The 13026-nt window shown below is 39.2% G+C and overlaps 1 protein-coding gene across 1 annotated transcript; it reads left to right on the plus strand.

Annotated features, from left to right (window-relative positions):
• The first annotated feature begins 515 nt into the window (after positions 1 to 515).
• Positions 516 to 7398, plus strand: fnta (farnesyltransferase, CAAX box, subunit alpha). Its single transcript, XM_084718779.1, has 9 exons — positions 516 to 695; positions 1120 to 1205; positions 1725 to 1839; positions 2229 to 2333; positions 2979 to 3105; positions 3350 to 3498; positions 4317 to 4379; positions 4635 to 4827; positions 7061 to 7398. The coding sequence occupies exons 1-9, from the start codon at positions 568 to 570 to the stop codon at positions 7208 to 7210; spliced, it is 1116 nt and encodes a 371-aa protein (XP_084574905.1). The 5' UTR covers positions 516 to 567; the 3' UTR covers positions 7211 to 7398.
• Positions 7399 to 13026: the final 5628 nt, after the last annotated feature.

Genomic DNA, 13026 nt, shown 5'->3' on the forward strand with positions numbered 1-13026 from the left:
GGATTCATTAAAGGTATTTTGTGATTTACATATGAACAGTTCTCTCCACCAAAACATTTCTCAGTAAACATAAAAATAGTTATTGAAGAATATAAATGTAAAACAAATCCATGGTTCAGAAACATATTTCTGATGCACATAAATATATATTGTTTTAAATTAATGAAATAGAAATTCAAACATGAATGCATTTAAAAGTATTTGCAACTTTCATCAAACATATTTATATGTTGTTACAAACTGTTGAACCTGGTTTACATACTGTTTGCCATGTGTGGACTTCACTGCAGTTGTGTGTAGGTTTTTTGAGACTCCCCTGCCCTGGCTCGATTCACAAATACATTTTATGTTGATCTTCAGTCAGGTTGTTCTTTTATTGTCTGTGTCTTTGTTTGGGTGTTTCTGTTTTTACACCTGCTGGCTCTGTGGCTCTGCAACTGGTTGATATTTTAATCATCATCTGGGTATTTTCCGATAGTACGTAAAGGCAGCGTTCCGCTACAGCGGATGTGACGTTTTGCTCCTTCCTCGCAGAACAGACGAGATTAAGCTGCTAACAGGTTAGCCATGTCAGGTGTTGAAGAAACTTCAAATGAGTCTGTGGAGGTTAAAGAAGGTAAAGAGTTCGATGTAGAGGCTGAGGACCACATCGGTGATGATTATTTTGTTGACCCGACTCGGTATTTATTTTACAGGTTAGTATTTGGTTTGATTTTTCAAGATTGTTTGGGTGGCTAGCTTGTTAGCTTCTTTAGCTGTAACTACTTCTCCCATTAACTTTAGGTTGCAAGTACACAATAATGTTTGATAACTTTTGGATCAATGTCCGTGTCGATAGTGTGATATATTAATATTTGCCATTATAACGTTACCACCTGTGTCAGTGGGTTTAACCACAAATGTTTTATTGTATTAACTGCTGTGCTAATTGACTGGTTAAGCTCATCCCCACCCCTGTCAAATTGAAACATGTAAGATCTAACAAAGGCGCAGATGACCTATTATTTCACTGTTAATTTACACCTTTATTGCATGAAAAAGCTAGCAGCATGAGCTACCCTCGGGGAGTAATTGTAGGTTGGCAGCCAGGAAATCCACCCCCGTGTTTCTGTGTTTCAGAGACAGAAAGGAGTGGGCTGACCTGGAGCCTGTTCCTCAGGATGATGGACCAAATCCTGTAGTGAAAATCGCCTACTCTGAAAAGTGTAAGATTGTTGGGATTATTAGTAAGAGATGACTCACATCAAATACATCATACAAGTTAGGGCTGCACGATAAGGGAAAAAATATATCATATTACGACTATTTTGACAGATATTGTGATATTATTCATGATTAGTGGATGTAATCGTTTTTGCATCACAGTATTTATTTTCGTTGAAAAAACATCAAAGTCATGATGATATGTCATTTGTTGGGATCTTTACAGAATATGTTTTCCTACCTTTGGACAACAATATTTGTAGTCCAGAGCTACCCTGCAGCAGCATAATGCTGCCACTTGGCCATGTTGTGATTTTAATCATATTTAGATAAACTGTGCAGCCCTAGTATAAATGGAAGTGACAAGCAACCACCTGCAGATCCAAGAACCATAGCTTGTGACATGGCACATTTATGTTAATTTTAATTATTCTAGAGACATTATGCCAAATCCATATTCAGTAGTGAGTCAGAAGTTTGTTGGTTGAATTTATAACGAGTGAATATGTATTTTCCAACAGTCTCAGATGTTTACGACTATTTCCGTGCACTCCTGAAGAATGATGAAAGAAGCGAGCGGGCTTTCACCTTGACAGCAGACGCCATTGAGCTGAATGCTGCCAATTACACAGTTTGGTGAGCATGCTGCACGTACAGAGTATGGAAAACTGATGCACCATTGTGAAGTGTCTCCTTTTCATAACATGTCAGAAAAGAAAAATGAGAGATGATTTTCTGTTAAAAAAAAAAAAAACAGTCTACAGAATTGTTTTCCAAATGGTACTTTAGTGGAGAACGCTTAAACCTCCTCAGTCAAACAGAAGACATGTTATAACTGGATTTGAAGCCGAGTTTGGACAGATATGTGTCTTAATGAACTTGGAGCTCACAGCCTCACTATTTGTCAACTCAATTTACAACTTTTTTATTTCCAGATAGCACATCCGGTACATCTGTTTAGTGATTAATAGTGTCCTCTGTAAAACTGTATTGTAATAGTTCTTACAATGATTTGGTATGTGCAGGCACTATAGGCGAGTACTGCTGCAAGCTCTATCAAAGGATCTGAGGGAGGAAATGAAGTACATTACTGCCATCATCGAGGAGCAACCCAAAAACTACCAAGTCTGGTGAGTGCTGAAAAGTTCATTTCATATATGTTGTCAGATAAGTGCCGATATGATTATGTTTTAAACAGAACATAATGAAGATTGTTTTAATTTGTTAGCTTTATAGGCAGCATTCAGTGTATATTTGATATCAGTTCTGGTATAATATATACATATGTTTTGCTCTCTTTGTGATTGAAAAAAACAAAAAACAAAAATTATAATTATTAAAAATAACATTTAAAGTTTACTGTGTCAGTCCCCCGGTATCATTTTGAACAATAACATTTATTGTTAAAGTGTAAAATATCTTGTGTTTACTAACCACTTTTTGGGGATCCTTGCAATAAATGTGTGATGATATGTATATATGTTTTGTCTAAACAATATCAGCTGGTATATCAATATAAGATTTTTTTTTTATTACACAACATCGGTATCAGCAGCAGCCCCAAAAATCCAGTATTGGTTTTGGCCCCAGGTCAGATGTTTCTGTAGCAGTGGTTAGTTAAGGATTTGTTTGAAAATGCTGTCTGTGTATTTTATTTACTTTCATCAACTATGAATTAGGAATTAAAGGTTTAAAAAATAACGTAATGGACAAAATAAAATGATTCAGTTTGAAATCAAAACAGTACAAAATAATTTTCTTAACTCCTCTTCCAGGCATCACAGACGTATGGTGGTAGAGTGGTTGAATGACCCCTCAGAGGAATTGGAGTTCATTGCGGACATTCTCAGCCAAGATGCGAAGAACTACCACGCCTGGCAGCACAGACAGTGGGTTATCCAGGTAGGTGTTGGAGCTCTTTGCAGAGTTTGGCTTCAGAAATGAGCACAGAGATCCAGTTTTCTGCCCACAGTGAGCCACTCTGCCAGAATGAACCCTTACTTATTCATTTGGTTGTTTGTTGATGTGCTGTGTGAGTCCCTCTGTGGTCAGTATTTGTCTCATCCATTTCAGGGCCACCATTAAAAGCACTATGTGATTTACATAAACAAGCACGTTGCCAACATTTGTCTTTTTCAATGTCCAGGAGTACAAACTGTGGGACAATGAGCTGGAGTTTGTGGAGAATCTCTTGGAAGATGATGTGAGGAATAACTCTGCGTGGAACCAGAGGCATTTTGTAATTTCTCACACAACAGGCTTCTCTGACCCAGCCATAGTGGAGAGAGAGATTCAGTGAGTACTTTTTCTAAAAACTCGGACAGTTTGGGCACAAAGTTAATGTGCACCTTTCAGTTTAGATGAAAAGTGATAGCAGTTTTTGGAGTCAAATTTCCTACCAGAAATAGCTCATCTTTAAACAATCTCAGGCTTGTTTTGCTGTTGAGTTTTTCTTTAATGAACCATGTAAATTAAGTACAAAAGAAAAAAAATGCATGAACAAGGACCAACACGGCACAGACTAAACAAAACCACAGTGCCATCTCTGCAGTTGTCATTACATTAATGATTCAAACGTCCATCAGCACAGCATCAGTCCTCCATGGACCCATTCTACAGCTCAAGCCTGGAAACAAAAGAAAAGTCCCTGTAGCACAACCAAAGTGAAAAACAAAAGCCTGTTCCTTCTACCTGTATACTAAATCTGAAAAGTTGCTAAATCGAACAAAAAAAGTCACCAAGTTGGCAAAACTGACTGAATCCCAGGATCTGCAGTTTCTTTTCACTGCCTGCTCCCATCCGTAGCAAAGTTAAAACCGCCTGCTCCGACGAGATTTGCTTTTGTTTCCGTTCAGTCCCAAACCTAATGCAATCCTCTACTTTACATACACAGATATACTGTATATGTTTAAGTGTTGAGGAGGTAATGCTATGCAGTATTTCAGAGGAATATTTCCTTGAATGATGAGCATAATTCCCTGTATTGTCATTAACAAGATGTCTGACTAAAAGGTTTGTTTCTATAATGCAGGCATTGTTCCTGCTTTGGTATGTGCAAGTGCATGAATTTTTCTGCTGCGTACATTTGACTGGTTTTGCTCTCTCTGTGTAAGGTATTGTCTGAACCAGATCAGAAAGGCTCCCCACAATGAAAGCGTGTGGAACTATTTGAAAGGGTAAGCTGTAACAGATCAGATCATTGTTTTCTACAAGAAGCAAAAAAAAGTTTGTATTTTCTCTGATACATGAACCTGTTCAACCTGTTCAGTCTTATTAAAAAAAGATTTCTCCAAGTGAATTCATTGATATTCCAGTGTGCCATCCCCATTCAGACATTCACAATGTATGACATGCTACAGGGGAAAAACCAAGTGGAGACTATTAAAAATAGAAAAGCTCACTGACAGTATCCCCTCTTCTTTTTTCCCAAGGATGCTGCAAGACAGAGGTCTGTCGTCTCAGCCGGGCCTGCTGGAGAGGGTCCTGGAGCTGAAGGAGACACACTGTTCACCTTATCTTCTCGCTTTTCTCTTTGATTGCTATGAGGACGCTTTGGAGAACAGCAGCCAAAAAGAAAATGTGGGGGAAGAGGAACGAAAGGAAACTTTAAGAAAGGCTCTAGAAGTAAGTGCTTAAAAGAAAATTAAACTTTAGAATTTGCTGCAACTTTGTGAGTCTGACTTTTCAGATTTCTGACATCTAGACTGTGCTGAATCTTAATATAATTTATTTGTATAGCTCGTTCCACAGATACATCACAAAGTGCTTTACAAGAGCATTAAATAAAGTACAAAAAAGAAACGCATTGCATAATGAAAAAGACACAATATACAGTAATAATGAACACTAAGTACATAAATTGCAGACCTTGTGCGTACAGGTTACCCAAACACGAGTCTAAACAGGTGAGTCTTTAGCTGCCTTTAAAAGAGTCCACAGAATCAGCAGACTGTAAGGGTGCGGGTGGAGCATTCCATAATTTAGGTGCTACAGCCTCAAAAGCTCAGTCACCACGGGTTTTAAGGCAAGTACGTGGGACAGAGCAAAAACGGTTTATTAGACCTAAGAGGGCGAGTTGGTGAGTAGGAGCCTGACTGTGTAATGCTCTTTAAGTGAGATTAAGAATTCTAAATAGGATCCTAAATGAAATGGTGAGCCAGTGAAGACATCAACGTATGGGGGATAATGTGAGGCTGTCTGTTTGACCTGGTGAGAAGTCTTGCAGCAGCGTTCTGGACTGCCTGGAGACGATCAAGAGCAGACATGCTAAGTGAGGAGAAAAGTGTGTGACAGTTGTCACAGTGCTAGATGGTATGAAGACATGTATAAGGATTTCTACTTTAGCCATTAAAATGATATTTCTCAGTTTACCAGTTTTCATATGTGGAAAAAAGAAGAACTCGCCAGCTGCTTAACAGGAGTTCTAATAATGTGGATTGATCAAATATTACTCTTAAATTACAAAGACTGGAGTGGGCACCAGAGAAAGGAGGCCCTACAATTTTAAAGATTATGTGAGCTACCTTTTCTGGAGCAACAACCAGAATCTTCATCTTATCGGCATTCAGCTGCAAGTAGTTTTCTGCTGTCCTGTCCCTAATGGGGACAGAAACCCAGATGACCTAAACGCCTCACTGGATTCAAATGAAAAGGGGAGCTGAATGTCATCTGCAAATAACTGATATGCAATATTAATTTTGTTTATGATCGGCCTCAAGGGCAGCAAATATTTGAAGAATAACAGGAGCCCCAGGACCGAGTCCTGTGGGACACCACACGACAGTGGAGAGGAATAAGACACAAAGTCTCCAATAGTTAATGGTGAAACTTTTTTTTGTGAGACGAGATGAAAACCAGTCTACTGCTGGATATGATGGTCTGCAGTGTCAAACACGGAACTGAGGTCAAGAAGTGCTGGTATAGAACACTCACCTGCATCAGAGGGCATTAGGATGTTGTTTAATAACCTTCAAAGTGCAGTTTCAGTAGAGTGCTGTTTATGAAACCCTGACTGAAACTTATTAGGGATGTTATAATTCACTCGTGCATCCAATACATCAGGCTTTAATGTGTAAGATGCGAGATTAAGATGGCCTGTATTGGTAAAAAGCTCCCCCCGCCTCTGCCTGCACCACTCTCACTGGATCCCTACTGCCTCACTTCCACAAAATAAGTGCTCCCTTGTCTCTCCTGTCTCTCCTCATCGTTTCCTCAAAAGAGACAGTGAAAGAACTGATGTTGCACCGTGCCGTACTACCAAACTTTTATAACTCTCAACTGTGGAATAAGTTGAGGTTTTATAAGAAAAATGAGAAACACTGCTGCACATCATTTGTGCAAAATGTGTCGGACAGCAGAGCAGAGTCAAGATTCTCCCGAGGCGTCATGTTACTGGGAGAGCAGGTTACAGGTAGCATCACTGTTCCTCCATACCAAATTGCCTCTACACGGTCAAATTCAATCAAAACCATATCTTTAATATGATTTTAAACGGTCTTGTTCACAGATTCTCGTTAAGACCACAGCATCTCATTTACAAGTGAGATTCCTAATATTATGTTAACACCACTGTAATGTCCCCTTCTCTCTGTCTCTCTTGTTACTGGATTTAGTAAAACTATCAGGATTTCTTCTTGCAACTAACAGTACCCTACAAATAAAGCATTAACAGAATCACTTTGCATCACATCATGCCAGTGCTGAATTGTATTGTACCATATCGGTAGCTATTTAACAAAATTCTAAGACGCATCGAATCGCTGAACATCTGCAGCTGCTTGCAGATGAACTGGGAGCGATAATAATTATTTTGTTTTAGACCCTGACCCTTCTTGTGTTTGTTCTCCCCCACTTGAAGATTTGTGATCTCCTGGCGCAAGAGAAGGACACCATCCGTAAGGAGTACTGGATGTTTTTGGGACGTTCTTTAAAGAGCAAATCCGGAATCGGTGACCCCTCTGATGATGAGCCATCGGTCCCCACACCTGGGCAGCAGGAGATGAGCTAGACCACCAGGATACTCACACCATGTCCACTACCATCATGCTTCATCAATACTGTCAACAGAAGCAGCCCACCAAGTTTTAAGTTCATTACTGTAAATTGTTCTAATGTGTGTGGATGAAGACGTTTCTTAAAGTAACCACTAACAAGAGAACTCCTAAGGGAAGAGAAGGAGGTGAAATTAAACAGATACACAGCTAAAAATACATGAAAGTCTCTTACTTAAGTGGAATAGGAAAGCAACATCATAGTTAGACACTCAAAAGAACAAAATAACTGCACAATTAGGCTGCACCATACCTCTGGAAAAGGAACAGTTTATCATCATCCTTAAATTTATTAAGGTGTCTGTTCTTTCTCTCTGCTTCAGTCTGAATACATCAGTCTTTTTGTCTTCTGAACCTATAAATCTGTGTTTGACAGCAGTCCCCATGTGAGTGTGTCTGTATGCACACAATTCAATTGAATGTCTTTGAGTGATGGCAGGTACACACCTTACATTAATTTCTTTTTAGAAGAACACAATCTGTGCTATCTGGAGCATACTGACGTGTTTCTTATTAATTTGTGTTGCTTTTTAAATATGATTTGCAAGTTTGTGATAACCTCTAAACACAGAGGAAGGAGGACTTTAAACAGAGCATTGTGTGCATGTAAACCCACCCTTCATCTAAATCCTGGATCATTTCCTGAAACTGTAACACACAAACATGAGTGGTTACGAAGGAATAAGTGAGGAGCGACCTAACGAATCTTTCCTGATTGATTCTGGGGGATTATATAGTAGGTAATAATGAGTTACTAGAGAACAGACTTCCCCCTCATGATTATTAAGTAGGGTAAGAAATGGTCATCATGAGGTAACGAGGGACCACTTAGTAACTACTCAGTATTACATATTGTTTTAGTTGAGGGGGCACAAAAAGAGTAATTAAGTAATTAGTAATGAATGAGTCATTACTAGTTTTTGCTGCTGAGTGGCCAGTTCACAATTAATCAGGAAGGAGTTATGAAGAAAGTAGTTATTTGATTCACAGATGTGCATGAACTAGTGGATAATGAGGAGTGAGAACAGATTGGGAGATGATATATTAGAACATTAAAACATTCAGGAATTATGCGAATCAGGAGAGGTTGAGAATAAATCAAATATTCCTCCGTATTGTCCTGATTATGATGACTTATATTAAATGAAATATTTGCTCCACGTCCAGAAATGTTCTGGTGCACTGACAATGACCGAATGGAAAGGCTGTTTATATTCTAATGTTTATAAGTTGGCTACCTTTGTTTCTAAAGGATGGTTTGTTTAGTTAGTATTACTTCTAATTCATGCTGCTGCTCCGTTTTCTGGTCTGTCTTATAAGCCTGTTTGGGCTGGGCACATTATTTGTGTATGACACAGTAATAAAAAAAATCTGAAAATTAATGAATCATTAGTTCATAAGTATCTGTAAATTAAATAACAGCTACTTTCGTCATGATCTGTTCCTGATTAGCTGTGAATCAGCCACTGAGTGGCACAAACTACTAATGACTCATTCATTACTAATTACGTAATCATTAGTTACACTTTTTGTGCCCCCTCAAGTTAAGTGATACATCATACTGCGTAGTTACTCAGCGGCCCCTCATTACCTCATGATTGCCATTACTTTTCAATTTTCAATAATCATGAAGGGAAGTCTGTTCTCTGCTAACTCATTATTATGTACATTATATAATGCTACTGCATAGTCTTACAATAAGAGTTGTTCAGGAACTACTCATTAATAATGTATTGATTATTAGACGATGTTCCTCATTCGTTCTTCAGTAACTACTCGCATTTTTGTGTACCGTATTGTAAAGTGTTGGCAGTGGTGTCAGTCAGAGAATTCATGTAATTGTGTTATAATGGAGGGAACTAGTGTCATGAAACATGAAAATAAACCAGTTTGCAGTAACACTGAGTGGTTTGTACAAGTATTTATCAGTGATAATAAAACAGGTGAAATGCAGTGGTATTCTGCTGCATTCTGATCAATTGCTCCCACAACATCACAGCTTTCCCTTTCTGTCCAAATCCATATCAGCTGCTCTAAATGAGCCACTTTCTTGCTATTGGGCAGAGTTTGTTCTGTTTGGTCCTCTGAGCTGTGCTGCCAGGAGAAAAACCAGCGAGCCACTGTGCACACAGCACATGTATTGACACTCACAGCCTCATGTCCTGGACTCCCTCGGAGCAAGGAAATGGATTTACTCCACTAGATGCAGCTGTTTCTACTTCGGCTGACACTACAACACAATCCATCTCTCCAGTTTCTAACCAAGCAGTTGGTTCGCCAGCAGTGTGTAATTACAGCTTCTCTAAATACTTGATATTAGAGTACGATGGCTTGCTTTTCTCTGCTTTTCCTCCTTACTGTGGAGGACACTGATCGGCATGGCCACGTCATCCGCAGCTATGACATAACTGAGCACGAGGGCTGTGTGACACTGTGATATTACAGGGTATAAAGACAAATGGTGTGAATAATTTAGTCTAATATAAAAGCCAAAGCCAAGATTTCCCCACCTTGTCCTTCAACTAAATTTAGCGGTTTTGTCGATGTGGCTTTGAGTCAATCTGTATGAGTGTGAAGTAGCTGCTTTTGATTAAGAGCTGAAGTAACAAAACAGGCCACACGACTCACCATCCAGGCTGCCAAGTGAATAGAATATGAATATTGGCCACACTGTTTCAACTTATTAAACTAAGCAGATCAGGTACCTGCTGCATCACTTCAAGCATTGTTTGGAGGACAGTGTTCCCTCGTGGTTAAACCCAGAACAAAACAAAACACAAAGGGTCCCAGACAGTGTGTAATTAAAATACTAATTAAACCCAGCGTAAGTCCAAACAAACCACCCAGGTTCCCTTTGCAGTCTGCAGGCTATGGAAGTTATTAAATACAGGTTAAGAAGACAGACTGCAGCCAAGTATCTGTCTTCTGTTCTGGTGTCCATATGCGACTTTGACAACAGCAGTTATCATTTAGACTTGTGATGCCACTGGCTACTTTTTAGGATGCATGCACAGACACAGTGGATTAACAGGAGACCAGTGTATCGGTGTAGAGTCCTGGATGAGATCCAGCTCGGTTCTGAGACATCTGTTTCTTATAAATGCTGGAGAAGGCAGCTAATCCTGTGTGGGATTCTGCAGCCTCTCCGTTTATCATAGAGTCAGCCACATGTTTTTTTTTTTTTAACACTGAGACACTGGAGCACTGATACCAGAACCACACTGCACATGTAAGATTTTTTTGAGGGGGCACTTATTTGCATAATACTGTATTTTTGTAATATAATTCAATACAGAAAACAGACATCTCAGATAAGAGGAGCCTGCAAATTTGGAGAAAGCAGAGAAGAACTAACTCGTGACTCCATGTGACTTTTTTATCACCCGTCAAACTGTTTAACACCAACACTTGTGGAAGACGAGAGAATTCAGTGGCCCAATCATCTTCTCAGGCAGCTTGATTATCTAAAAAATACTGTCATTTGTAAGCGGGGGCATAAATATAGATCTTGCAGCTGCATCGGTACCCGTGGGGTCCATGCATCCATGTGCTGGGTGGAGCACGGGCTTTGAGAACAATGACACCTCGGAAATACACCCATGTTCAAAGAAGAGCTTGCATCAAGTTAATAATAGTGCCATTTGTTATACATTAATCAACCATAACATTAGAACCACTGACAGGTAAAGTGAATGACATTCATTTCATTACAATGGCACCTGTCATAGGGTGGAATATATTATGCAGCAAGTGAACAGTCCATCCCTCAAGTTGATGTGTTGGAAACAGGAAAGATGGGCAAGCGTAAGCATCTGGGCGACTTGACAAGGGCCAAATTGTGACAGTGAGATGACTGGGTCAGAGCATCTCTAGAACAGCAGGTCCTGTATGCAGTGGTTAGTACCCACTAAAAAGGACGACCAGTGAAGAGCTGACAGGGTCATAGATACCCAAGGCTCACTGATGCACATGGGGAGCAAAGGCCTGCCCGTCTAGTCTGATCCCATGGAAGAGTAAATGTTGCACAAATCGCTGAAAAAGTTCCCTGTAAAAACAGACAGCAATAGAGAGGGACTTACTGGGGACGCTGGTGTTTACAGGAGCTTGTTGCGCTGTATGTTATGCACCCAACAATGCAGCTAAAGTGATCCACTGATAGGAAGGAGAGCGGTCATAGCTGACTGTTCCTGTCATAAGCCAAAAAGCATTTAACTGGATGCAAATTGTACACATCTGAGTGCAGGAGGAGTAATCGACAGCTTTCAGTTGTTTTCCAGGAAAAGACAAACTCCAAAAACAACACTTAAAACACTGATTTTGACTTCATGGGATGGAATGGAACCTTAATTAGTATTAACGGAACCTTTGTTTACACTTCTATTTCAAGTCAAAATGGCTGCTGTTAAAAAAGTCTATTATAAAAGACCCACATTCAACAATTACGAACACACAGAAAGCCAAACTGACTCAAAACATTCAAGAGAGCGTGGATTCAAAATGGCTTCTCCTCTCAGCCTCCTTTTAACTCCACAAAAAGCTCAACTAGAAAAAATAAATCACAAAAAATATCCCATTCAATTAAGGTACACTGAAGTGAATGCTGAATATTTCAGGAAAACTGATTAGCTTCTCTATCAGTTCGGCCCTCGTCTATTTGAACACGGCACACTGAAACCTGGTGTGTGTGTTTAAAGTGTACAGCTGATTGTATTCTCCATTGTTCCTAATATCAACAAAAGCCCCGAAAAGATTAAAACCAACAATGAAATAATCCGACAACAAGTAATGTCTGTGTATCCAAAGCCTCTATTGTTGTCCAAAATCTATTAAAAACACATCAGTGAGTCACACTGTTACACTGGCTGACATGTCATTACACCTCTTCCTTCCTACTAATGAACCTGATCATCATCATTACCATCCTCATCATCATCATCCTCATCACCATCACCATCATCCCAGCACTCCTCTACAATAGAGAAGAGAGAAAAAAAAATCTTGTCATAAAAACTACATGGTTATCCATTAAACAAACGCCACTATTAATCTTCTTTGAGGCGTAGCAGAACAATCACAATCACGGTGCTGAATGTGGAAGAGACGTACAAATGTATTAATCACGTTTCTGCATCTGCTGTCTGCAGGCCGGCCAGTCAATGCCTGAAGGATGATTTATAATTGACTTTAAAAAAATTAACTGAGTGGGATGTTTGATGAACAGACACTGCTCGCTCCAACACTGACTGTTGTTAGTCTTTATGATCTAAACCTATTCCCTGGATTTAGTTAATGTGGCTTTTTGTGCCCTTTACTCTGTGTGAAAAATATAATTTCCAAAAGTTCTTTGATTAAAAGTCACACCATGGAAACCAATTTAAAAAATATTTATAGTTGGGCGATGAAGTCTGTTATTACATCAAGTTATGCAAATTAAAATGACCAGGGAAAGAGCTTAAACGTTAAATTGACTTCAGATTTAGATTACGAGAGGAAATTTATTAATTTACTTTGAATTTCTTTTAGACTGCATGCTGATGGTAGTGCTGGTGACAACATTAATAATTCGATAATTACAGTGGTATTTTGTAGGCTGATGTGATGTGTTTTTGTACAAATCCTAGTGTTGTATTTCTTCTGTTTTTATTCTAAAAAGCTGCAGATCTTCAGTATTTACTAGAGACTTCCTGCTCATGTAGAAACAACCTTTCAGTGATCATGTAGAGTAGATTTTTACTACACTTAACTCTTCATTTCCCCCAGTCTGCTGACGGCC

Source organism: Lutjanus erythropterus, chromosome 5 (assembly GCF_056507025.1).
Source record: "Lutjanus erythropterus isolate fLutEry1 chromosome 5, fLutEry1.hap2, whole genome shotgun sequence".
Classification (NCBI taxonomy): Eukaryota; Metazoa; Chordata; class Actinopteri; order Lutjaniformes; family Lutjanidae; genus Lutjanus; species Lutjanus erythropterus.